The sequence below is a fragment of the Gracilinanus agilis genome, chromosome 2 (assembly GCF_016433145.1).
Source record: "Gracilinanus agilis isolate LMUSP501 chromosome 2, AgileGrace, whole genome shotgun sequence".
NCBI lineage: Eukaryota > Metazoa > Chordata > Mammalia > Didelphimorphia > Didelphidae > Gracilinanus > Gracilinanus agilis.
Window position 1 is genome coordinate 568545793 of NC_058131.1, and position 27256 is coordinate 568573048.

Sequence of the window (27256 nt, forward strand, 5' to 3'; positions counted from 1 at the left end):
GCCAGATTTGAACCCAGGACCTCCTATCTCTAGGCCTGGCTCTCAATCCACTGAGCCACCCAGCTGCCCCCCCCCACACACACACACAAAGACTTAATAAAGACTTAAAGGCTTGCTTTCTTCTTCTTTCCTTCCTTTCTTCTTGCCCCCATCCCCAATACAGGGCTCAAAGGGGCTTGAGACCCTTCCATGCATGCTCATACCAGTCAGAGCCTCAGGTCAGCTCTCCCAAATTCCATTTTGAGTTTAAATACCCAGGGCTCTGTATTCTCCTCCCAGCAGGGACCACACTACCATAAATGTTAAAGGAAACTTGCCAAGACCTAGGTAATAGCATCAAAGAGAACAACATTCCCATCTCCTCCCCTGTGATGTTTTTGGCTCACAGTAGAATCTGCAGCTGAACACAAAAGCTTCAAGGAACTGTCCAGCCCACCCAACCAGGATCCACTTGAATGGATGGGAAGAAGAATACAAATGCAGTCCTATGAACTATTTTTAGGTTTTCACTTAATGTGGGGGGAGAAGGGCAGAGAAGGGGGAGTGAGCTCAGCAGAGTACAGGATATGGCAGAGGTTTGGACTTTGGCCTGAGAAGTCATTAGCTACTCTCTATATTCTGACCAAAACCCAGGTGGATTTGGCAAGTGCATCTAGGCACTAGCTCCCAAAGGGACCTGAAGCACCTGACTGTTAGAAGTTTTTCCACAAGGGCAGCTGGGTGGCTCATTGGATAGATAAGACAGCCCTGAAGACAGGACATGGTTAGTTCAAACCTGGCCTCAGACACTTCCTAGTTGTGTGACCTTGGGCAAGTCACTTAATCCTAATTTCTTAGCCCTTACTGCAATTCTGCCTTGGAACCATTTCTTGGGTATTGATTCTGAGACAGAAGGTAAAGGGCTTAAAAAAAAAGTTTCCCCACAGGGTTGGGGGGGTGATCTTCTTTGGGGGATCCACAGGAGGCAGGGAGGGCTGGAAGCAGAGAGCTTTCAGGGGCTCTTCCCTCCCTTTTCCCAGCCTTACTCCCAGCCCTCTAGCCTCTAGTCCATCTGCAGTAGATAATGGCAGTAGATAAGACTGAAAATGGGCAAAAACTGTGATTGACACCATGGACCAGCTCCATTGGGGAACTCTACGGTGATTTCCCTTAAGCACAGGTCTGAATTCAAGTATCACACAGAGAACAATGTAAATAGAGGATACCATATGTGTCAGAAGGCTAGAATACCTCAAAGAAGAATAGGAATAAAGGAATTATATGGCAGGAAGAGAAGATTGATGAGCTAGTATATGTTAAGAATGAGGGATGGAACCATCCTGGAAGGCAATTTGGAACTATGCCCAAAGGACTTTAAAAGACTGTCTGCCCTTTGACCCAGCCGTACCACTGCTGGGTTTGTACCCCAAAGAGATAATAAGGAAAAAGATTTGCACAAAAATATTTATAGGCGTGCCCTTTGTGGTGGCAAAATATTGGAAAATGAGAGTATGCCCTTCTATTGGGGAATGGCTGAACAAATTGTGGTATCTGTTGGTGACGGAATACTGTTGTGCTAAAAGGAATAATGAACTGGAGGAATTCCATGTGAACTGCAACGACTTCCAGGAATTGATGCAGAGTGAAAGGAGAAGAACCAGGAGAAACTTTATACACAGAGACTAATATATGTGGAACAATCGACTGTAATGGACTTCTCTACTAGCAGCAATGCAAGGATCCAGGACAATTCTGAGGGACTTACAAGAAAGAACATTAGCTACATTAAGAGGAAGAACTGTGGGAGCAGAAACGCAGAAGAAAAACATATGATTGATCACATGGTTCGATGGGGATATGATTGGGGATATAGACTTTAAACAATCACTCTATTGCAAATATTAATAATATGGAAATAGGTCTTGATCAATGATACATGTAAAACCCAGTGGAATTGCTTATTGGTTATGGGAGAGGGGAAGGGAAGAGAAGGAAATAGGAATCATGTAACTATGGAAAAATATTCTAAATCAAGATTTTAGTATGTTGGGTAGACTCCTTATTGCAAATGTTATTTTTTTTTAACCCTTACCCTCTGTCTTAGAATCAACATTGAGTATCCATTCCAAGGCAGAAGAGCATTAAGGGCAAGGCAATTATGGTTAAATGTCTTGGCCAGGGTCACACGGCAAGAAAGTGTCTGAGGCCAGATATGGGCCCAGAACCTCTCATCTCCTTGCATGGTGCTTTATCCATTTCCTAGCTAGCTGTCCCTTATTGTAAACTTTTGTGAGAACATGAGTTCATTCATTTTATGAGAACATGAGGACATTCCTTAATGGATGAGACCACTGGCTCCCTACTACCTCTAGTCATATAGAAACCATTTGGGGAGGGGCTTTAAAAACCTTTGCAATCTGGACTTAACCCACTTTACCAGTCTTCTTATACATTGCTCCCCTTCACTACTCTACTGTTTTGTTTCTCACACAGGACACTCCATAACCTGTCTACGGCCCCTTACATGGGTATCTTCCATGGCTGGAAAACACTTTCTTCACTCTGACCTCTTAGAATCCTTTGTTTCCTTCCAAACTCATCTTGAGTCACGTACATGTGGAAACTCTTTGCTTTTCCCACTGGTTACTGCCTTATCTCTCCTCCCCAAACAAGCCTGTATTCATTTCATATATACTAATGGACTTGTCATTTCTCCTGAAAGGTTTCTTGAGGGAATTTTCATTTTTGTCTTTGTAAGGAAGGAAATAAGCATTTATATGGCACCTACTGTGTGTCAGGTACTAGGCTAAGTTGTTGTGTTCGGCTGTTTGTCAATCATGTTCAGTTCTTTGTGAACTTGGGTTTCAATTCAGGAATTTGTTTTACTTAATGGTACCTGTTTTTCATAGGAATTTTGTTTTTTTCATTCTCAATGATAGGTCAGAGGGAAAAAAAGCAGATTTTCATTGAAAGAGGAAAAAAATGTGCTGGGAGTCACTGAAATATAGAGTAAATGTCATAAATGTCTTTTTTAAGGATGTTTCCCATACAAATAGATGATTCTCTTTTTGGCAGATTAAGTAAGGGTAAGAAAGATCAAAGGGATATAAAGCTGTATGATGGGGGCAGCTGGGTGGCACAGAAGGTAAAATGCCAGGTATGGAGTCAGGAAGATTATCTTCATGAGTTCAAGTCTGGTCCCAGACACTCATTAGCTGGGTGACCCTGGGCAAGTCGCTTAATGCCATTGATCTCAGTTTCCTTATCTGTCAAATGATCTGGAGAAGGAAATGGCAAACCACTCCTGTATCTTTGCCAAAAAACACCCCAGATAGGGTCAGATAGAGTCAGACATGACTAAACAACAACTCCTGTATGATGATAATGCTATGCCCCAGGGTATGGGGAATGAACAATTTTAAAATTTTCAGTAGCAGAGAAGAGTTGCACTGAAGACCACATCCTCTTGCCCAAATGGTTTCCCTTGTGACCAAAGGTGATGCCATTTCAGCATAATTGAAAGTGTTTAATTCTGTCCCTGCCATTAACCAGCTGTGTGACCTCGGGCAAATCTACTTTCTTTCTGACTTTGGTTTTCACTTAGGAACAGATCTGGAGCCAGACAGGACCTTAGACATCCTTTATTTTTATAGAAAATAAAGTTGAAGCCCAGAAAAACTGTACCTTCCCTAAGATCACACAAGAAGTAAGCTTCAGGGGTGGAATTTGAAGTTATGTCCTTTGCTTCCCAGTTTTTCTACCCTAGAAAGCTAGAAAGTAGCAGAGCTGGGATTTGAACTCAGATCCTGTAATGCCGAGTTTTTCCTCCGCATCACACTGTCATCTTAAAATGCACAGTGGATTAAGGGGAAGCCTGGAATTCAGGAAGACCTGTGCTCAATCCCTGCCTGACACAAACCGGTTGTGGGACTCTGGGCAAGATCCGTAATTTCTCAGTGTTCCAGGCAATGCTCTAAGACTATAAGATATTGATCAGATGCTGATTTCCACTATGTAAGGTATCTTCCACAGTGGGAGTTCCCTACCCTGACAGAATCACAGGCCCAAACAACCAAAACATTTTTGGTAGTATTTATCTCCAAGGTATGTTACAAGGAAAATATTTACAAGGTGCTATAGAAATATGATGATTGTTATTGATATACACCACTATAGATTATCCTTTCTCCTCTGAAGATTGGTCTAGCTAAGTTTGAAAAGCTTACTAACAAGCACTGACCATTAGGAAATAATATTTTTGGAGGGGAGTGGTGGAAGGGAGATCATAGCAACCTGTGAAAAATGTGTACAGAGAAGGTTATGACCTATGGAGAGGGCACCTACTCATGTAGTCATGAAGTTACTGATTCTTATCATTTATATGGTTCTCATTTTTAAAATGAAGGGCGAGAGCACAGGGTTTCTTAAGTTGGGCAGGGCAAAAATTATTCCTCTATTTCAATATAATTCGTTTCTTTTGTAATCTTGTGTGTTTTATTGTATGCCTTTAAAAATACTACTGTTCTGAGGGGGCAGCTGGGTAGCTCAGTGGATTGAGAACCATGCCTAGAGATGGGAGGTCCTAGGTTCAAATCCGGCCTCAGACACTTCCCAGCTGTGTGACCCTGGGCAAGTCCCTTGACCCCCATTGCCTACCCTTACCAATCTTCCACCTATAAGTCAATACACAGAAATTAAGGGTTTAAAATAAAAAAAAAATTCAAAAAAAAAAATACTGTTCTGAGAAGGCTCTAATACTCTTTGGTGTAACTAGCCTGCCAAAGGAGGTTCATTATATACAAAAAAATGTTCAGAAGACTTCTGAGTTTTTTATTGCTCTAATGACATTTAAAGAATTGGCCTAAAGTCAAGAGAATTTGAGATGCTCTAAACTGGTTATTTCATCAGTCAAATAATTTCATTCTTTTGTACCTCAGACCTCTTAAGATGACACTTAATAAACAGGTGTAAATCTTCATCGGTAAAAGGAGTTTCCTCATCAAGAATCTATATCAATTATCAATCTATATCAATCCTAGGTTTCTTGCTTCTTTCTTTCCTCCCTTCTTCCTTTTCTTTCTTTGTCTCTTTCTTTTTTCTTTCTTTTTTTGACCTCTGCCTTTACAGTGAGGTTGGGGTGTAGCCTGTGCTCACAAAAAGAGAAAAGGAAACTGGCCCACATGGGACCAAACCCATAACTTTGGCTTCCTTAGCACCATGATCTAACCTACTGATCTAACCAACTTCAGATCCCAAATAATAGAAAATATTTCATGCAGAATCCAGAATCATAGATTTGTGAACTGGAAGGGACTCCATATTCATATTTGTTATTTTTATGATGATGATGATGATGAGCATCTACTTATAATATTATTTTGATGATTTAATTAATATATGCAAAGCACCTTATAAATGATCATTATTATCATAAATAATAACATTTATTATTATTTATCATTAAACGAGTCAATATATGCAAATCACTTTTAGTTAGTCTTATCATTAATAACTAGGATTTGTTATAATTTAACATTAAATGAGCTAACATATGTAAAACACTTTATAAATTAATTATTCTTATTATTAATAACTAGAACTTATTTATCATGAAATGAGCTAATATATGTAAAGCACATTATAAATGTTAATTATTCTTATCATTAATAATAACTAGAATTTATTATTATTTATCATGAAATGAGCTAATATATGTAAAGCACTTCATAAATGTTAATTATTCTTATCACTAATAATAACTAGAATTCATTATTATTTATCATGAAATGAGCTAAGATATGTAAAGCACTTTATAAATGTTAATTATTATTGCTACAAATAATAAATAACAATTATTATTGATCATTAAGTGAGTTAAGAAAGAAAGCATTTGTATATGTTGCATTATTATTACTACTAATAACATATTTATTGTTAAATGAGTTAATATGTGTAAAACATTTTATAAATGTTAGTTATTAGTAATAACTAGCATTTATTATTTATCATTGAGCTTAGATAAAAAGCACTTTATAAATGTTCATTATCGTCCCCAATAATAATGAAAATTTATTATTAAATGTTAATATACATAAAATACTTCATAAATTATGGTTGTTGTTATCGATAATGTTTAATATTGAATAATTAATTAATAATAACAAACATTTATAAAGTTCTTTACATATACTAACTCACTTAATCCTCACAACAATCTTATGAAGTAGGTGGCTCTTAATGTTCCCATTTTAGAGAGGAGGAAATTGAAACCAAGAGGAGTTAAACAGCTTGTCCTGGCTCAGAGAGAAAATTATCTAAGGTAGGATTAGAATAGAGGTCTTTCTTTTAATTTGAAAATTAAAGATTTGGAGATTTATGAAAAGGAGAGGGCAGAAGATTGTCTAATTCTGGGATTTCATCACCTCAGGGTGCTGCCTCATTCCAGTACTCCCTCCATACTGGTACAGATCCTGGAACTGCCTATGACTTAGTCTTAGTTACCTGGAGCATGGAGAAGTTAACAGATTTGGTCAGGGATAAGACAATGAGCATATCTCCGAGGTGGGATTTGAACCCAGGTTTTGCGGATGCCCAAGCCTTGCCCTCTATCCATTTTATCTCCCTGCTTCTCAAAATGCCTTTTGGCATTCTGGCAAATTCATTTGGAGAAGAGGTATGTTTTACCCAATCAATGGATTCTGAGTCTTGGTTCCATTTTCCCCTTGTTCTTCTTGGGCTGCACTGGGCACTGGTGAACCAAAAGCTACTTCTAACCAAGAAGCTGACCTCTGGTCTTGTGGTTTTTCAAGGTAGTTTATATGTGCCAGGAAGACACAGATTTTTTGATTTCTTGGCCCCTATCCTATCCCAAGTTTCCATAGAACCTTTGGTTTTACCCCGACAATTACAATAACCAAGGAATGCCTTAATTCTCTCTCTCTCTCTCTCTCTCTCTCTCTCTCTCTCTCTCTCTCTCTGACTCTGTCTCTGTTTCTGTCTGTCTCTCTGTCTACCTCTGCCTTTCTCTCTGACTCTGTCTCTGTCTGTCTGTCCGTCTCTCTTTTAGTGGGATAAAGAAGAGAGCTCTTCAGCAGCAGCAGCGCTCCGAACTCGTACTGAGGAGCCTTGCCTTCATCTTTTTGGGGGAGTATCACATCAAACTCTTGCCTGTACACTTGAGCTGAGCTCGGGGGCCATCATTTTACTCAGAAAAGTCATAGCCATACTTCCAAAAAAGGGAAAAAAAGAACAATCAGACTGTCAATCTTGAAATTTCAGACAAACCAAAGTTTTTGCTCCCCTCTCTGAAACCTCCCTTCTCTCCCTTTTTCCAGTCACTTACTGCACATTCAAACTGTCACAGCCTTTGAGATGTAAATTGCACCAAACCAAGTGGGGAACAAAGAGAAATTGACAGTAATCTTAAAAAATGGATTTCGAGAATGTGCTCTGCATTCCCTCATAAAGGGGTGAGCGGCACATCAGGAATGGAACCGCAAATTCTACAGGAGGTGGGAGGTTGCCAAGGAGGGATTTTAGGATGTAGGGTCATGAAAAGCACTAGGGTCAGAGGATGGATGGACTAGGGGGAACCCAGTAGGCTCAGTGGATTGAGAGCCAGGTCTAGAGACAGGAGGTCCCAGGTTCAAATCTGAATCCAAACACCTACTACCTGTGTGACCCTGAACAAGTCACTTAAGTCCCATTGCTTAGGTCTTACTGCTCTTCTGCCTTGGAAAAATATACATTATTAATTCCAAGATGGAAAATAAGCTTTAAAAATAAAAGGATAATAGGACTTTTGGAGCTTGAAGACACCTTACAGGTCATGGAATCCAAGTCCCTTCATTTTACACATGAAGAAACTGAGGAATAAGAAGGTGATTTGTCTGAGGTCAACCAAATAGGAATAGAGCCAAGAGTCTAACTTCCCCTTCTACATCCAAGACTCTTTCTGTGTTAGGTCACATCTTGTTAGTCTATTGAGAGCAAAGGTTATACTATGCTTATGTGTTCTCCCACAATGCCCATCACATAAGAAGTGACTGATAAAGATTTAATGGTTAGATTATAGGGTTCAGAGGTGGAAGTCACAGAGATCACTTGGTAATCGCCCCCTCTCATTTTACAGGCAATTAAACCAAAGTCAAGAGAGGTTATGTGAGTTTCCCGAGGTCACACATCTATCCAGTTGGTAGAAGACCTGAGATTTTAATCTAAGTCAACCCCCAAATCTACCACCCTTAATATTTTGGGGAACCACTTGGACATAATGGATAGAACTTCAGATAAATCTAGCCTCAGATGCTGGCTAGTTGTGTGACCCTGAGCAAATATTTTAACCACCCTGTGCCTCAGTTTCCTTATCTGTAAAAAAGGGGATAATAATAGTGCCAACTAACGATAGTTGTAAAGATAAAATACTATAGTGTTTATTACATAAATGCAAGCTATTATTACTATTTATCACTATATCAAACTATTTCCTATGGAATATAGTTTTTAAAAAATCTTTACCTTCTATGTTAGAATCAATACTATGTATTGGTTCTAAGGCAGAAGAGCAGTAAGGCCTGGGCAATGGGAGTTAAGTGACTTGCCCAGGGTCACACAGCTAAGAAGTATCTGAAACCATGTTTGAATCCAGGACTTCCCATCTTTAGTATCTATTCTCTATGCTCTGAGCCACCTAGCTGCCCCCTAGACTGTGGATTTAGAATTAGAGTGGGTCTGAGATAGCCTTGTATTTAATTGCTGAGATTTATAGGGGAAAAGCTAAAGCTTCTATATAAGAGATTGAATCCATGAACTAGGCCATGTTTGCACCATCAACTAACTCAGGATTTTTTTTTTAACTATTACACAGAACAAAGAGAATGGCTGGGCCTCCACAGGGTATTTCCCAAGTGGAATTAGGCTTTAGATGTTTCTGTGAAATAATTACATAGTTCAATCTATGTAAGAATATTATTTCTGAATTCAGTTTCATTTTCTTCCTACACTCCAGATAATACTACTCTTCATCTTTACTATTTCGAGTGTGGCAGAAAAAGGAGTGGATTTGGAGTCAGAGAACACAGGCATCAATCCTTCATAGATCTCCCCCCACCCCCTTTAGTTTCCTTTTCCATAAAGCAAGGTGGTTGGGCTCTTTGGGTCTCTTCTAGTTGAGTCTTACTTCAGATAGCAAACAGTATAAAATTATCATTTGAGATTCTGGGAACTTTTCCCCCCACACTCACTTCCAAAATATTTAAGATATTTTTGATATTCCCAGCTGAACAAATCTGAAACCCAGTCACTGACCACAGAACAAGACCAGATGAAGAAGGCTGCTACAGGAGACGCAGAGATAAAGGTGGTGAGGATAGAACAGATGTGAAGGTGCAGACCTTGGTCGCTGCACCCCTTCTCAGAGGTCCCTTCCTTTCTATATCCATGTTTCAAGGACTACTATGTTACCTCCTCCAAATACATTTCATTTAATCTTCCTTTTTCTCTTTTCTTGGCAATATCATATTTCCAAGTGGCACTTTGTTACCTCCTAATTCTCTGGAATTTGGAGGAAATAAAAAACTCCTCCTCCACTCAGCTCTAGCCAGAAGTGCCTGAGGAATGTGAGCCCCAACAAAACTCAGATGACCGTATTGAGGCAGCAGCTTTCTGTTGTTAATAGGACAGGACTCCTTTGTTATCTATGCTGGTGATGGAATACTATTGTGGTCAAAGGAATAATAAACTGGAGGAATTCCATGTGAACTGGAAAGACCTCCAGGAACTGATGCAGAGTGAAAGGAGCAGAGCCAGAAGAACACTGTACACAGAGACTGATACACTGTGGTACAATTGAATGTAATGGACATCTGTACTAGCAGCAAAGCAATGACCCAGGACAATTCTGAGGGGGTGAAGGGAAAAGTAAGAGCATGAATTACGTAATCATGTTAACTTTTCTAAAAAATAAATACTAATAAATGTTTAAAAAAAGAGTTATCCTTTGAAAAAGGATGACAGGTGTCAGCTAAGTGGCTAGATGGATTGGGAGGCAAGCCTTGAGATGGGAGATCCTGGGTTCAAATCTGACCTGAGACATTTTCTAGCTGTGGGACCCTGGGCAAGTGACTTAATCTCCCATTGCCTAGCTCTTACTGCTCTTCTGCCTTGGAACCAGTATTGATTCTAAGACAGAAGAAGTGGATTTAAAAAAAGAAAAGGGGGGGGGGGCAGCTGGGTAGCAGCTGGGTAGCTCAGTTAACTGAGAGCCAGGCCAAGAAATGGGAGGTCCTAGGTTCAAGTCTGGCCTCAGACACTTCCCAGCTGTGTGACCCTGGGCAAGTCACTTGACCCCCATTGCCTAACCTTACCACTCTTCTGCCTTGGAACCGATACACAGTATTGACTCCAAGATGGAAGGTAAGGGTTTTTAACAAAATAAATAAATAAATAAAAAGAAAAAAAAAAGAAAAGGGTTGACACTTCTACTAGCCCTCATATCTAGCATAGCATTTAGAATGGAGAGGGTATGATGCTGGCTCAAATATTCATGATGGCAGAGCTGCAGACAAGGAAATGATTTTTGCATTTGACTCACCTAGGCAGGAAGTAGTAAGAAGGCTTGAAGACAGGTTTTCTAGAGGCTCTGAGTGCTTTCTTCTGTATAGAAGATGCTGCATCTACTATCTCTCTTCCTTTAATTTCTTGAAGATTCATCTCAAATGATGACATCTACACGAATGCTTTCCTGATCCCCCCAGCTAAAAGATCCTCCTTCCCCAAGCTACCTTATATTCATTTTGTATATATCTGCCTATATGTCATCTCCCTCATTATAATGTAAGCTTCTTGAGGGCAGGAACTGTTCCCCTTTAGTCTGGCATCACCAGCGCTTAGCACAGAAATAGGCACTTAAAAATGTTTCTTGGTTATTGAGTAATTGAGTCTCCCAGAGTGCAGAGCAGCAGGAAGAAGTTCTGCTCCTCACTTTCTGAGTAGGGGCCTCTCCCTGGTGACCCAGTGATTGGACAGGAGCCCATTTTCCTTTTAGGCCCTCCCTGACTGGTAAAGACAAAGACAGCAATGCCTTTTTTCTAGGAATCCAAAGTACATGTAGCCTCATGCCAAGGTAGGTCCAATTGGTTCCAGTAGTGGCAATCCAGTTCCATTTTATTTACAGGAATATTAAATATTAATTGTCTACTGTCTTATATCTTTTGGGTGGCCATTAAGAATTACACTCACACTTTGTGGAAGTCATTTCTATGGTTTGGTGTTTCTATACCAAGGTAAGACATTTCCCCAGAAATCCATATAATTTGATACTTGGCATTACGCGTTAAATAATCTTTCAAATGAAAAGTCCCTTCCTTCTCTGCAGAGGGAGGGACAGTGGATATAAAACATTGAATATTCAGTCAAGTACCGCTGATGTTATCAGCCAGTTTTGCTAAACAGATTTTTTTATACTTTTAAAAAATTTCTTATATCTTCCTGAATAGAGAAGGGCATAGTGATATACGTGGCAATGAATATTATGTAAAAACAAATGATTTCAATAAAAATAAAAAACCAGAATAGGAACCAGAAAACCTTCTTCCCCCTCTTTCCTATTTTCTCTGTCTGTCTCTTTCTCTCTCTCTCTCTCTCCCTCCCCCAGTCTTGCTCTGTCTTTCTGTCTCCCTTTGTCTCTGTCTCTGTCTCTCACATATATGTATTTGTTTATTCACTGGGATTCTATTGTTCACTGTTGAAAAAGATACAGCCTTGGTCTTTAACAGATTTGGTGTAGAAGGAACGTGGCCATGGATTTAAAAGAGAAGAGTCCTCTTAGCATAATTAGAAGAGATTCATAGGCAATGTGTCCCTGAGAACCCATGTGCTCTAGTCCTCTTCATTCTCTTCTCTTCTCCATGGACACTGACTAGTCCTGTGAATCCCCCACACTCACCTGGGACTGGGTCACGCAGGCTTAATGTACTCATTGAACCTAGTTTGGTTCAATTGTTTCTTTGCTCTGGCTTCTTGTAATCATAAACTTAGATCTGCAAGGGATCTCAGAGGCCAGGTGGTCCAGCCTCCTCATGTCACCAGTGAGGAAACTGAGGCTTAGAGAGGTTACTGACTTATCCAGGTTCCCAGTTTTAGTGTGTGAGAATTCAGATATGAACCTAAGTCTTTCTGGCTCCTATCAAGGCACCTCAACAAATTGGGATCAAGCCTTTTGAACCATGGGACCTCAGGATGGCTCTTGCCCTTAAGGAACACAAACTAGTTCAACTAACATTTTTAAAGCACCTACTGCCAATACCCACAGAGGGTAAGTGACTTCTTCAGGGTCAGAGAGTTAGCTTAAGTAATGGGGCCAGGAATCAAACCTAGGTCCTGAGATTCCAAATCCAAGAGACTTAGGAAGGAAGTCACTTTCCAAACTTTTATATGATGATGAGGAAAAAAAATCCCATTTCTAAAGCATCTTGAACTTTCTGAGCTACTTCTACATACATTATATCCTCACAAAAATCTTGTAACATAAATAGGACCAATTGCATTATCTCCATCTGATAGATTCAGAGAGACAAAGTAATGTTTAATTCATGCAGCAAGTCTACACACTAGGGTTAGGCTTGCGAGGACCCCATTCTGTAGCCAAATCCTGATGGGCTGGGAAAGTAGTCAAAAAAGACTAGGGAAAAGAAACCCAGCTTCCTGGGCATGGGAGGATGTAGCCAGTACCCCAGCTTCTAACCTGGAAGGCTAACCTGGAGTCAATTAGTGACAAAGAGACACCATCTTTGGTTCCAGAGAAAGACACAGCTAATATAGCAGGCCATCTCTGCTATTTACTGCCTGTGTGACTTTGGGATTTTCCTTATCTGGGTCTGTATAATGAGAGTGTTGGGCTGGATGACTTTCCATCTCTGACAAACCAACTGTTCCCTAGCAAGTTGGGGAAGGACAGGAACCACTGATTTTTTTATAAGAAAGAAAAGGGATTTGAGCCTGGAATAAGTCCTACAGTATCTAGGTTACCTTTATTATATTCAGCTAAATATGGATATGAATTAACTAGGGGACTGGTTATTTCCAGAGACTCTGATTTCCCGGGAATGCAGTAATCCAACTCTATTTTTAAACACTGGCAGGGAGCAGGTTAGGTGGCCATATTTGAAAGCTATCTCTACATTCCACTGAATCTGTTTTGTGCACAAAAAAGTGCAGTTTTCCAAGGTGCTTCCAAATCTTCATTTATCTCATTCATACGGTATAGCTTGACTTTTTATATGTCATGAAACAAGCACAGAAGTTTAAGGGATGTGGGGAACAGGGATGTAGGATGGGGAAAATCATGATGCCATCTTTTCCAGCCTCCTCAGACAAGAGTCACTTCAATTAACTTATCCCTGACAACTGGAGGAGTCCAGGAATATTCATATCATCTTGCTGATCCTATCTACTAAGCATTCAAGGTCAAACTCAGATCTCTCCTATTGTCATCTAAAGCCTACTCTTACCTGTCAAGCTTTCAGTGGAGATACGAGAATGCTTGACACTGTTTTTGTTTTGTTTTGTTTTTTGATACTGGCTCAAATAATCATAGGAAACTAAAAGGGAACTTGTCACAGTTTATTTAATCCAAGAGTTTATGTGGGGGTCCACAGACTTTCAAGGTATCCAAGAACAGATTTCAGGGAAATCTAAAAATTTTTTTAAAAATAGTTTGACAATTGTATTTCTTTTTTTTCTTTTGATAACTATTTCAGTATGTATGGATTCCATTGTAAACCTACTTATTTTAACTTATGCATTTGAAAAAACCTACCAAAATGAGAAGGGAACCCAAGGACATCAGACTACCAAAAAACTCCAATGACACAAAAAAAGAACTCCTGATCTAGGGCAACTGCCTCATTTTATAGATGAGAAAAATGATGTCTAGAAAGTTAAATGACTTATTCAAGGTCATGCATATAGGTGGTATGGAAAGTAGTGTGTGTGTGTGTGTGTGTGTGTGAGAGAGAGAGAGAGAGAGAGAGAGAGAGAGAGAGAGAGAATAAACCTCTCAATCTGAATCCAATACTCATTCTCTGTCATGTTCTTTGAGACTTATGAACCCTTTTTTTTCATTATGATGATAATCGTAGCAAAATTTCATTTCTAAAGTATTCTATATATTTTAAATCATTTTTATACATAATTATACAAATATATATGTATAAAAGCACACATACATAAGTATACATATATACTTACACATCTTATTTTCTCAAAATAAATTCATGAGGGAAGCAAAGTAAGCACCATCTTTCTTGGATAAATGAGGCAACTGAGATAAAGGGACATTCAAATTCAGGCAGCGAGTCTATCCCCTGGCCCAGACCTAGATCTAAGGTTCTCTTGACTTAAGTCTCAGTTTTTTCAACTATAAATTGAGAGATTTAGACTGGATGACCTCCAAGAGCCCTTCTATCATTAAATCTCTGTAGAGTCCCAAGATTTTAGATCTATGACCCTGTGACTTCTAGCCCAATGCTCTCTTCTTTATGCCACGATGCCGGTCAGGACAGCAGAGACTTCTGAGTCTAACTGGCCTTTTTTTTTAGGGTTTTATTGCAGCGATGGCAGCAACAACTAGTTTCCCAAGCATGAAAATGTGGTGGTCAGGAGTCTGCTGTCCTGGCCAGCACTGGCTAAGGGAAATGGGAAAGGGGTGGGGGAGAAGGGTAAGCATCACTGAAAGGCCAAGTGGTTAATCAGGCCACTTGGAGAAAGTACCTTGTTTTTGGAATATTCATAAGGTCCTTCCAGCTGTGCCAAGCAATTAGAATGCTGATTACAGTTCCTTCCATCTGCAGTTTAACATTCCACTCCAGAAATGAGAGAGTTAGGGTCTGATATAGGGAGCTCTGGTCTGAATTTTAAGTGGGAATCCAAGCCTAGGTTGACTTAACAATGGCCTAAATAGCAACAACAAAGAAGAGAGACTTGGTGCCCATTCATCTAAAACTCTCCACACTGCCAATGTCACCAACACCCTTGCTATGAATGTAGAAGGTTGTTCTGGTTTTGTTTGGTTTTCCTTTCCCACCCAGGGGAGGTTAAAAACAAATTTTAATTCAAAAGGAAGGTAGATTTGACAGACTTCACCACAAAGCAGGCTAAAAATCATTCTTAGGAAGCTGGGTCATGGGGCAAGAAGTCCCACAGCTCAGACCCCGCTGATCTCTCTCCTGGAGAAATATCAATAGAAGTGGTGTGCTCCAAGCATTTTTCTCCCTCAAGTACCTCATCCTTAGGCTTTGGGAGGGAGGAAGAGCAGAGGAATTAACCCATTCTATAACTGATATAGAAAATTTCCTTTTTCCTGTAGCTTTTAACATAATCAAGAAGAGTTTTAAGCTTTTGACCATCATAGTAAGACTTTATTTACCTGGAGATCAGACTTCTTTGTAACACCAAACTCTTTTTTATTTATAATTTTATTTTTTACCAACCATGTGTAATAACAAATTTTCACATAAGTTTTCCGAAATTATATAATCCAAATCGTCTCCATCCCTCCTTCCCTCACCCTTCCAGAGACTAGCAAGCAATTCGATCTGATCACCAACCTCCTGTAGCAAAGCTTTGATCTTGGAAGTAAATGAGAATGGCCTTTGCCAGGCAAACAGCTATCCACGTTCACACATTTAATTCTCTAAGAGTTGTCAGTCTCCCACCAACTGTGTATAAAATAAGGCATCAAGAAGATGTCTTGATAATACCAAGAAGAAATGCTAGATGATAGCAAGAGAATGCATCAAAACCTGAGAACTGACAGGAGAACCATACAAAGCAGATTGGTTTTTTTGGTCTCGTTTACAATAAATCCGTCAGCACAGCTGCCTTTAGCCATCCTGGACAGGGAAAAAAACCTCACCAGCCCTTTTTGCCCTTCTCTAGCACACTTTGATAACCGATATACCTAATAATGAAACTGTGTTGGGGGGAAAAAAGTTATGATCAATATTCTAAAATCAAAGCAGGCAAATGATGGAACTGTGTTAGAAAAAAAAGTTATGATCAATATTTTCTAAGATCAAAGCAAGCAGATGAGTAAGACATTTTAGGATTTTTTGGCAACCAAAATGGCAAAGGTGATAAGAGTTTGGATCCCTAAGGAGCAAGTACATCTTATTTTGCCCTGACCCTGACTCTACTTCCTTGCCATCTCCACACCATGCCTCCTGTGCTCCTTCCACTGGAACTGAACATCCCCCTAAGTTCTGATAGGGAAGCTTTCAACTTCTCTTTCCCTGATTCAAGTCCACCATAAAATTTCCCGAAATCTCCACTCTATACCATATCTCCGCTCTAAATTGCCTGAACTCCTCCCTCTGACACTCTCCAAACATGTGTTGCCTTTTGCTATTAGAATATAATCTCCTTGAGGGCAAGGACTGTGATACTTCGATTTGTAGGTCCAACACTAAGCACAGGACCTGGTACAGAATAAGCACTTTCATTTGTTCCAGAAAATACACCTGCCCAAAAGGTTTATTTTCCCAACCATACTAGACTGAGACATTACCACAGTCAGACTTCAGTGCTATGTAAAGACTGGAATATTTGATTTTTTTTTTATCAAATTGCAAGAAAGATATGAAACTATTTACAAAATATTTGGCTTTTCCAGATGGGGCTATAGTGCAAAAAGAAATATATGTATGTGATGCACATACATATTTAAATATATATATAGTTATGTGTGTGTATACATATATGTGTGTGGGTGTGAGTAGTTATGTAGATATCTAAATATATCTAGCTAGCTCTCTCCTCTGAAATGCAGCCGTAGGGATGGGTGACCTTTCCAAAGTGAAGTACAAGGCTCTAAGGCCAGCTCTGCTTTGGAAAGGCTGGAAGGGCATGCATTCACGATTCAATGGGTGCTTCTGCCACTGAGAGAGGATGGGCAAGGCAGACATGGGGACTGGCCTGCAGGACTGAAAAGTAGCTTGATGCCACAGGCTGTCCAATCCAGGCATAAAGGCGCATCGCTATTCCCACCTAGATTGTGGGAGAGTCCAGATCTGAGCATGCAAGTGGGAGGAAGGATTCTTCCCAGGATCTCAAAGCACCAAAAGGGAGACACGTTAATGGTGTTCATATTTGCCAAGTTCCCAGTTCCTTCCCAATCTCCACTCAGTGCAGCAACCTATGCCATGATGTGGTTTTGTCTTCCAGGCTAAAGAGGAAAGATGCTGGTCCAAGCCCTCTCCTGGTATGCAGTTCTCAAATGGTGAATTGGAGGGCCTTGAAAACCCCATCCTCTACCCAGGGCTAATGCAGACAACTTCAGGAAGAAAGACTTCCATGTGAAATTCCTCCTAAAGGCTCAGTGGAGAGGTAGGAGTGGGAATGAGTCAGCTGGGAGAGGAGAATTCAACTATAAACAAGTCAGACTGACAGATAGCACTTAACAGGACTCTGGCGACTCCCACGTGTCTCTTGAGAGCCTGCTGAGTGGCTGGGAGGTTTAAAATTTTATGATCTAGGCTTTGCAGTTTTAATTTGCCCAAGTCACGCAAGGGTGGGTATGGGGATTTGCGGGGGGAACTGTATTGCAGGGGGGGGGCAAAGGAGGAAAGATAAAGAAAAGTCTGGGAATCTTCTTAACCAGCAATCTCAAATGTTGCATTAAGGTGTACCATTTTTTTTTCCAGGTATTTATTCCAGCTTGTCCTCTGGCCCATTCCCAGGAGAAACACTTAGAAGTTAGAAGACAAATCCTTTAGAGCTAGAAAAGATGTGAAAAATCAGAAAGTCCATCCTCCTCACTTTTCAAAGGAAGAAAATGAGGTCCAGAGAGGTTTAATGACTTTCCCATTATGACTCAGTAAGTTGATGACAAAATCCAGGTCTCCTGATTCAAGATCATAGGACTTTTAAAATGCTAAATTGGGGGCAGCAAGGTGGCTCAGGGGATTGAGAGCCAGGCCCAGAGACAGGAAGTCCTGTGTTCAAACCTGACCTCAGACACTTCCTAGCTGTGTGACCCTGGGCAAGTCACTTAATCCCCATTGCCTAGCCCTTACCACTCTTCTGCCTTAGAACCAACATCCAGTATTGATTCTAAAATGGTAGGAAAGGGTTAAAAAAATCTCTAAATTATTAATTTTGAAAATGGATAATTTTGCTTTAACACAATGGATACTTCCCAATAAGGATTCCCCCACAAACCACTCCCACATATATGCTCACAAACATGCTCTATTACAAAGCACATTTCTTCTTTTTTTTTTTTAAACCCTTACCTTTTGTCTTAGAAACATTGGTTCTAAGGTAGAAGAGCAATAAGGGCTAGGCAGGCAATAGGGTTTAAGAGACTTGCCCATGGTCACAGAACTAGGAAATGTCTAAGGCCAGATTTGAGCCTAGGTCCTCCTATCTCTAGGTCTAGCTCTCAATCCACTGAACCACTAAGTTGTTCCCCTAAAGCATATTTCTTGAAAACAAAACAAAAGGGGGCAGCTGGGTAACCTCTCAGTGGATTCAGAGTCAGGCCTAGAGACAGGAGGTCCTAGGTTCAAATCCGGTCTCAGACATTTCCCAGCTGTGTGACCCTGGGCAAGTCACTTGACCCCCATTGCCCACCCTTACCACTCTTCCACTGAGGAGCCAATATATAGAAGTTATGGGTTTAAAAAAAAATACTTTATCACCTGTTAATAGAAATTGGGACTATTAACATGTAATTTTGATAGTATGAAACATTCCAATAACAAGATTCAGAGATAAAAGATCATCTGATTTGCCTTTTTTTTTCCTTTAAAAAAACACCCAATATTTTCTGTCTTAGAATCAATATTGTATATTAATTCCAAGGCAAAGAGTGGTAAGAGCTAGACAATGAGGGTTAAATGACTTGCCCAGGGTCACACAGCTAGGAAGTGTCTGAGGCCAGGTTGGAACCCAGGACCTCCTGGCTCTAGTTCTGGTTCTCAGTCCACTGAGCCACCTAACTGCTGTGTTGCCTTTTCCTTCTATAAAATGAAAGTGAGGCCTAGAAATGGAAAATTAATAACTCTAGGTCATATAGATAACAAGTAGCAAGCCTAGGACAAGAACCCAAGTCCTCTGACTCAAAATCAATGCTCCGACCATCAAGCCACATTAAATTTGTCAGATTTCAGGTGCCTTTTGCTCCCTCCCTCCAACTTAAGGTGCCAAAAATGTAATCTCTGTAAAGCCTGAAAGATAAAAAAAAAAAAAAAAAAAAAAAAGGCAAGTCTTGACTCCTTCTCTGTAGAGAAGAAAAGAGAGAAGCAAAAGAAAAAGAAAGGAGGCTTGCCACACACCCCATGAGCAGCCTCAGGCTAACAGAGAGGAGGCTGGATTTGAATTTCCCTGCAGGATTCCTTCCAGGAGATGTAACAGAGACTCTGGATGCTTTGGAAGCTTGATCTACGTTTATGAAAGGAGGCAAATATCATACCTGCTCCAGGGGGATGACAAGAAAGGATCCGCCTCCTGCGCTCTCGGTAACGATGGCAAGGAACCTGGCGTTGACGGCACAGAAGTGGTTGTCGTGCACATTCTTGGTGATGGGGATCCCATCAAAGCAGTGCTCTCGGTTGGCCACCTTCCCATAGACATTCCGGAACTTGGAACTTCGGTATTGTGGGCGCCAGGACATCTGTGGGGAAGAGGAGAAAGCCATGAATGGCAGCCGTCCTATCAGGCTTCCTTCATTTGTTCAGTCAATACTTACGGTGCAGCTACTGTTTCTGGGGTCCTAAGCCAGGTTCTCTAGGCAGCTAGGTGGTACCACAGTGCAGAGAGTGTCTGGGCTGGGATCAGAAAGACTCAAGACTTCCTGAGTTCAAATCTAGCCTCAGACCCTTAAGGAGCTGGGTGATTCTGGACAAGTCACTTAACCCTGATTACCTCCATTTTCTCAACTGTAAAATGACTTTTACTACAAAACACTGACTTATCTTTGCCAAGACAACTCCAAATGGGATCACGTAGAGTTGGATACAACTGAAAAATGGTCAAACAGCAACAGCAAGAAGGCCACTTTGGCTGGACCATAGCATGTGTAAAGGGAAGTAATGTGCTGGAAAGGTATTATAGGGCGGATTGTGAAGAGCTCTAAATATCAGAGATATTTCTATTTGATCATGGAGGCGATTCCAGTGGAGTTTTTGGAGAAAGGCTTAAATTATGGCAGGAGCTATTTTGAATAGAAAGAAGGGACTGGTTGTGAGCAATATTTGGGGGGAGAAGAAATGGCAAAATTTGGCAAACGACTGGAAAAGCAGGGTGAGAGAAAGTAAGAAGTCAAGCATAGTTCTGAGGCTACAAACCTAGGAAGCAGAAAGGATGGTGGATCCCTCTACAGAAACGTGGAAATCTGAAAGAGGGGTGGGTTGGGTAGGGGAGAGGGGATAATGAATTCATGTAAAATTATGGGGTATTACTAGTTGGCCTCTAAGGTTCTTTGTTGCCCTACATCTAGAATCCTATGATTCTAAGAGCTAAAGACCAGGAAGTGTTATAGGTAAGGGGAACAACATAAAGGCACGAAGGTGGGAACCATAGGAAATTTCTGTGAAGGGGAATGATAGGATCAGAATGGTGCTTTTCTGGGCAAGTCACAGTGAGAACTACCCTCTGTTCAACATCCTGTGTGCAAAACCATGGTCTGGACCCTGAAAGAGAGATACAGAAAGGCAGAGACATGTTCCCCATCCTCAGGGAGTTGCCAGACTGATGGAGGGAAGGCACAGTTTAGGGAGTCCCCAGCTTTGTACTTGGGGAGCTGCCCCAAGGTTCCTGAACCCATTCAGCCTGTGGCTGCAGTGATTATTTGGCGTGTGACCCAGTGGAACTTGTTTTGTGGAGTGTTTAAAAATGATGATAAGTTACAAAGCCCTGTACACATATAATTTCATGTGAGTCTTACAACAACCTCATTAGGTAGGATAACTATTGTTATTCCCATTTTAGAGATGAAGAAACCGTGTTTGTAAATGCCTCCATTGAGTTCACATAGCCAAAGAATCTAAGGCAGGGCGTGAACTGAAGTCTTCCTGGCACCATACCCAATACTCTATCCACCAGCCATCCTAAACTTATTTCAATAAGACCTACCAGGGCAGCTGTGGATTGAGAACAAGGACTAGAGATGGGAGGATTCAAATCTGGCCTCAGATACTTCTTAGCTATGGAATGACTTAGGAAATGTCACTTCACCCTCATTGCTTAGCCTTTACTGTTCTCCTGCCTTGGAACCAATACACAGCACTGATTCTAAGGCGGAAGGGGAGGATTTTTAAATAAATAAATGAGATCTACCCTCAGAGGAGAGCAAACCTACCACTCCACCAACTGTAGGTTGTTTTCTTAGTTGGATGATCAGTTGCAATGAGTCATTCCTATCTTGTCAAATGATATATAACAAATAGCACAAATTCAGAGGTGGTTAAGAGTGATATGTGAATTGGAGCTTTTTTTTTTTTCCTTGTGGGAGGTTAAATATCCTGAATGGATACGGAACAATCTTTATGGTCTACTGCAACTGAAAGAACAATGGAGTTTAGAATCAGATGGGGCCCAGGGCAGGGCTAAGATGGCAGAAGACAGAAGCAACTCAGCCATGCTTTACCAACATTCTCCTCCAAACAACCTTAAAATAACACCTCAAATAGAATTCTGGAGTGGCACATGGAATGTGCCTCCTTGTCATGCAGGCTTCTCAGAATCATTGTTTTCCTTTGAGGCTCGGCTCAGGTGCCACCTCTTCAGAGAGTTCTTCCCCGATTCCTCCCTGCCCCCCATTTGTACTCTCCCCGCCTCTTTAATTTACCTTATAATATATTTCTCTTGTGTACATGCTCCCTCTTCCCAAGAGTTGGTGAGCTCTCGGAGGAAAGAATAGAACACCACAGATCTAAAGTTGGAAGGGACCTTGGAGATCTTTTAGTATACTGCAACTTCTTCATTTTACAGATAAGGAAACGGAGGCCCAGAAAGGTTAAGACCACATGAGTGGCAAGCATCAGAGACAGAATTTAAACCCTGGCCCCTCGCTCCACAGCCACCATATTTCCTACCATGCCATTTTCTTAAAGTATATCTTTATATATTAAATATATTACATATAATGTTTATATCATATAGAGTATGTGTTTATATTATATCTAAGTATTTATATTACACACACACACACACACACACACACACACACACACACACACACACACACACTCTCACACACTCAGAAGCAGCAGTGCCTTAGTGGAAAGAAAGCTTCAGCATTAGAAGATCTGAGTAGGGTGGCCTGGCACATAGTAAGCACTTAATAAAAGGCTTTGTTGACTGCCTAAGTTCAAATCCTCCCCCCTCGATATTTCCTGGCTCTGTGACCCTAGAAAAATCACTCAACCTCTCAGTGTCCCCAGCAATCGTCCAAGTCTATAAGTTGTACAACATCTGCAGACCTACATTGGTAAAAAAGAGTTTCTTCCCTAGGCATCCGTCAATGAAATCAAAATCCTGGTTTTAAAAAAAAAAAAATCCCCAGTGCCCCACCGGGTAGAAATCTCCTAAATATCTGTTGAAATAAATGTGCTTTTTCTCACTCTGCCAAGGACTGGCTCAATGACCTTGAACAAGTCACTCACTTCCTCTGGGTCTGGTTTTCTCCTGTATAAAATGAGGGAGATGGCCCAGATGACCTCTAAGGTCTGTGGCCGTGCCACGGTTCTGTGGTTCCAAGGTTCCCAACTGAAATCCCTTCAGGAAGGGCTTCTTGAACGAGCAAATGAAAAATTCAATCATCTGGTTGTTTTGTTTATGCAGCAGCAAATAAATTATCTGACCTTTTCCTTCAACCCCCTTCACTGAACTGACAGGCAGTCTTTGTATCCTAGAGACGAGGGCTGGGCACCATATGGCTCAGGTGCCACAGATGGCTGTGGGCTGATTTTCCTTGGCGTGCTGACCTGTAGCTGCCACTCGCCCCTCCTCTAGCTTGCAGGAGCCTTTGCTACTAGGGCCCCCACCAGGAGAGCTGGCAGTCACCTTAAGGTCCCCGTCCTGCTCCCTTCCCTCCTCCCACTGGATCAAGCTTTGTCCTGCGTGCCAGCCAACGCCATAAACCATACCTCGGGGCCCCGGGGAACCAGTTTGTTGTAGGAAGTGCTCAGGTGAGTGCCCCAGAAACGTAGGAATCAGTGAACTGTGAGCACTCTGTGACCACCCACCCTGCCTCTAACGCTAGCTTAGATGAAAGGAGACAGAAACCACCCAAAGCAATCTCCAAAGGCTACTGCCAACCTCAGCCAGCTAGTATTGCAAAGGATGCCTTGGGCACCAAAGAGATCCATGGGGCTTCATGTCAGGGGAAGGATGAATTGAAAAGCTATGGCATCACCAGTTTTCTGAAGAGAGGGTTGGATGATGGCTCAGAGCTTTCATAGCCTGGTAGGAATGCTCCAGAAGGGAATCTCGGAAGGGGGTGGTGGGGGAGAATGATGCTCTATGATCTCTGAGGTCCTTCCACGTGGAAAGATTCTGTAAGTCTACAGCAGATAAGAGTCCTGGACTTAAAGACAAGAAGATCTAGGTTCAAGCCTTACCTCAGACATTTACTCTGGGCGACCCTGAACGAATGGCTTAACTACTAGGAGCCTTAGTTTCCTTATCTGTAAAAACAGGGATATTTCCAGAGAAAGAATTGTCGGAGTCATCTTTCACATCACTGTATTTATGGTCTTATTTTGGAGTTTGGGGCATATATGAGTGTACTCTTACAATGACCAAACTGGAAGGTGTTTTGCTTATATAATATAAATGATATATATTACAATAATAAGTACAAAAATGATGACAAACAATTTAAAAAATTAAAATAAAAATTTAAAAAACAGGGATATTAATAGTAGTGACTACCTCACAGGGTTGTTGTATGGTGGATAATTAAGAATAACTGAGGAAATGCAATCCAAGCTATATAATTCATTAGCAAAACAGGTATAATAAACAGGTCTTTGGACTGATCAGGGAGTCATAATTGTGAGATAATATACATAGAAAGCGTTTTGCAAACCAGGGCAATTAGTTGGCATAGTGGATAGAGAGCTGGGTTTGAAAACAGGAAGACTCATCTTCATGAATCCAAATCCAGCCTCAGACACTTAATAGCTGTGTGACCCTGGGCAAGTCACTTATCCCTCTTCCTTAAGTTTCTTCAACTGTCAAATCAGCTGGAGAAGAAAATGGCTAACCCACTGCAGTATCTTTGCCAAGAAAACCCCAAATGGTGTCACAGAGAGTCAGACATGACTGAAAACTACTAAACAACAATTTTGCAAAGCTTATAGGAATAAATAAATGATATTATTATTACTTATCAAAACTATTATTTTCTGCCAGGCAAGATACTAAATATTATATGACCTCTAAAGCGCATTCTAGTCCTAAATCAAGGGATTTAAACCTTTTTTCTGTGTCATGAATCCCTTTGGCAGTCTGGTGAAACTTATGGATTCTTTGTCAAAATAATGGTTTTAAGTGCATAAAATTTTAAAAGTCAGAGTCCAAAGGGAACCAGTTGTATTAAAATGCAGTTATCAAAATATTTTAAAACCAGGTTCACAAACCCTGGGTTAAGAACCTCTGATAGAAGGGTTTTTATGGTTTCCTGGTTGAACCTTCTCATTTTATACATGAAGAAACAGATTCCTGGGAAGGGAAGTGAATTGTTGAAGGTCAGCTGAAAGAAGATTGAGCAAATGGACTTCCCAAATGTCAGCAATTTTCAGTCTGAAGCTTGGGGATTCGGTGTGTGCTATTTGAGCTGAAAATCAACACGAAGCAAGAAATAGTCCTTAAGGTCTAAGTGTGGATTTTCACTGTCCAAGGGTTAGAGATGCAATTAATGAAACTCTCCCTGATTTACTTTCAAAACTTCCTGACTCCTAAGATAAGTTATTCAGGGTCATACAGTTAGGCACCGTAGTGGACAGAGTGCTAGACCCAGGTCTGGAAGATGTGAATTCTAATCCAGCCTTAGACTTAGTGGAGTGATACTAACCAAGTGATTATCTGTTTCCCATCAGTTTCCTCATCTGTAAAATGGGGATAATTATAGCACTTGTGAGAATAAAATGAAATGCTTGTAAAGTGTTTTATGAACCTTAAAAAAAACTATACAAATGCTTTTGTTGTTGTTTCAGTTGTATCCAACTCTGTGACCCCATTTGGGGTTTTCTTGGCAAAGAAACCAGGGTGGCTTGCCATCTCCTTCAGCAGCTCATTTTCCACATGTGGAAATTGAGGCAAGTAGGGTTAAATAACTTGTCCAGGGTCACACAGTTAGTGTCTGAGGCCACATTTGAACTCACGTCCTCCTGACTTCTTGATGGCCAGCCTTCTATCTACTGTGATAATAAGCTGCCATAGGACTATGTGCTTTAATATTTTCCTCTGTGCCTAGCATATAACAAGTATCTTCCTTCTCTCCTCTGGGCTGTATGAATTAAAAAGTGTTTTACTATTACTTCTTTTATTTCCCATTCATTTAATTCATTAACGGAATCATCAGGAGTCAGCAGAGTGTGGTAAAAAGATCTCTGGACCAGGAATCTAATATCCTGAGCTCTCCAACATAGACAAATTGTTTGACTCTGGACAAAGCCACTTAAAGCCCAAGGCTTCCTCCTTTCTGAAATGAAGAGGGTGAAAAGAGCTATAAAACTGTGTATATATCCTTTGATGCTCTAATACCACTATTGGGTCTGTATACCTAAGAGATCACACACAAAAAAGGGAAAGGACCTACTTGTACAAAAATATTTATAACAGCTTTTTTTTGTGTGTGGTGGCAAAGAATTGGAAATTGAGAAGATGTCCATCAACTGAAGAATGGATGAACAAATTGTGATATATACAATTGTGCTAAAAGAAATAAGAGGGTGATTTAAGAAAAATCTGGAAAGATCCACATGAACGGATGCAGAGTGAAATAAGCAGAACCAGGAGAACATGGTACATAGTAACAGCAATATTATAGGATGATCAATTGTGATAAGACTCAGCTACTCAGCAATACAATGACCTGGGACTATCCTGAAGGACTTATGAATGGAATGCTATCCACCTCCAGAGAAAGAACTACTAAGAGTCAGATGCAGATCAGAGCAAACTATCTTTCACATTAGCTTATTTACAATTTTATTTGGGGGTTTTGGTTTGATGAGTATTCTTTTATAATAATGACCCATGAAGAAGTACGTTTTTGCATGATAATAAATGTATAATCCAGATCAAATGGCTTACCACTTCTGAGAGGAGGAAGTAAGGAAAATGTATGCTGAAAATATTATTGGAAAAGCAAAGTTTTTCATGTGTATGTAGTCATTTGTATACAGTGGCCACGTGTGTATGTACATACATTGTATTTATGTGTAGATACATACTTTGCACATAGTTTACATGCCATCTCGCCTCTCCCCTTAGTCTGTGAACTCCTTAAGAGCAGAGATTTTTTTTTTTTTTGCTTCTCTGTAGCTCCCTCCAGTGCTAAGCACCATCCCTGGCACATACAGGGAATGAACAAATACCTGTTGATTGACTTGCTCTGTAACTCTGGGTACCTCTTCTGAGCCTCAGTTTCCTTGCCTGTAAAATGGGAACGATGAGAATCTTAGCACTATCCCGTCTCTTGGGGTCACTCAAGGCAAACCCTTCTGTAGGGCCTGAAGTGCCCTAAGAATGTGAGGGAGTCGTGCTCAAAACCTTGTTAAATTAAATGGAGTGATCATTCCCTGCACCTTTCCCTCAGCAGGGCTCGCTCTTCTGAGTCCAGAGAACAAGAAAGAAACTGGGGTCAGCCGGCCTAATGCAGTGCCCGGCTCTTAGGGCAAACCGTCATTGGCTACCCTCACTCTGAAAGCAGGACCCGGCTCTCTTGTTTTAGAGGTCACAGCTCCCCCCTTGCTGAGAGACCCCACACGCTCCTGCCCAAGGGGTACACCTGCATCTTCCCAGACCAAGGGGGTATCACAAAGGCAAACCTGGTCCTTCTCCCTTTGCCTCGAGTTTGTTTCTTTCATCCTCTCCACCCCAGCCCTTCTCTTTCCCTCATCCCTTCCTTTCTCTCCCCTTCCATCTTTTTCCCTCCTCTCTCTCCTTTCTCCCTCTTTTTCTTTTTCTCCCCTTCTTTCTCCCTCTTCCTCTTCCTCTCTTTGTCTTCTTTCTCTCCCCTTCATCTTTTTCTCTTCTCTCCCCATCT

At 40.9% G+C, this 27256-nt stretch overlaps 1 protein-coding gene across 1 annotated transcript in view; it reads right to left on the reverse strand.

Annotated features, from left to right (window-relative positions):
- Positions 1–27256, reverse strand: part of CORO2B (coronin 2B) — a 229172-nt gene that overhangs the window by 81670 nt on the left and 120246 nt on the right. Inside the window, exon 2 of the mRNA XM_044665324.1 lies at positions 19451–19651. Within this exon, the coding sequence (XP_044521259.1) occupies positions 19451–19651 (201 nt within the window). The remainder of the gene's footprint in view (positions 1–19450; positions 19652–27256) is intronic.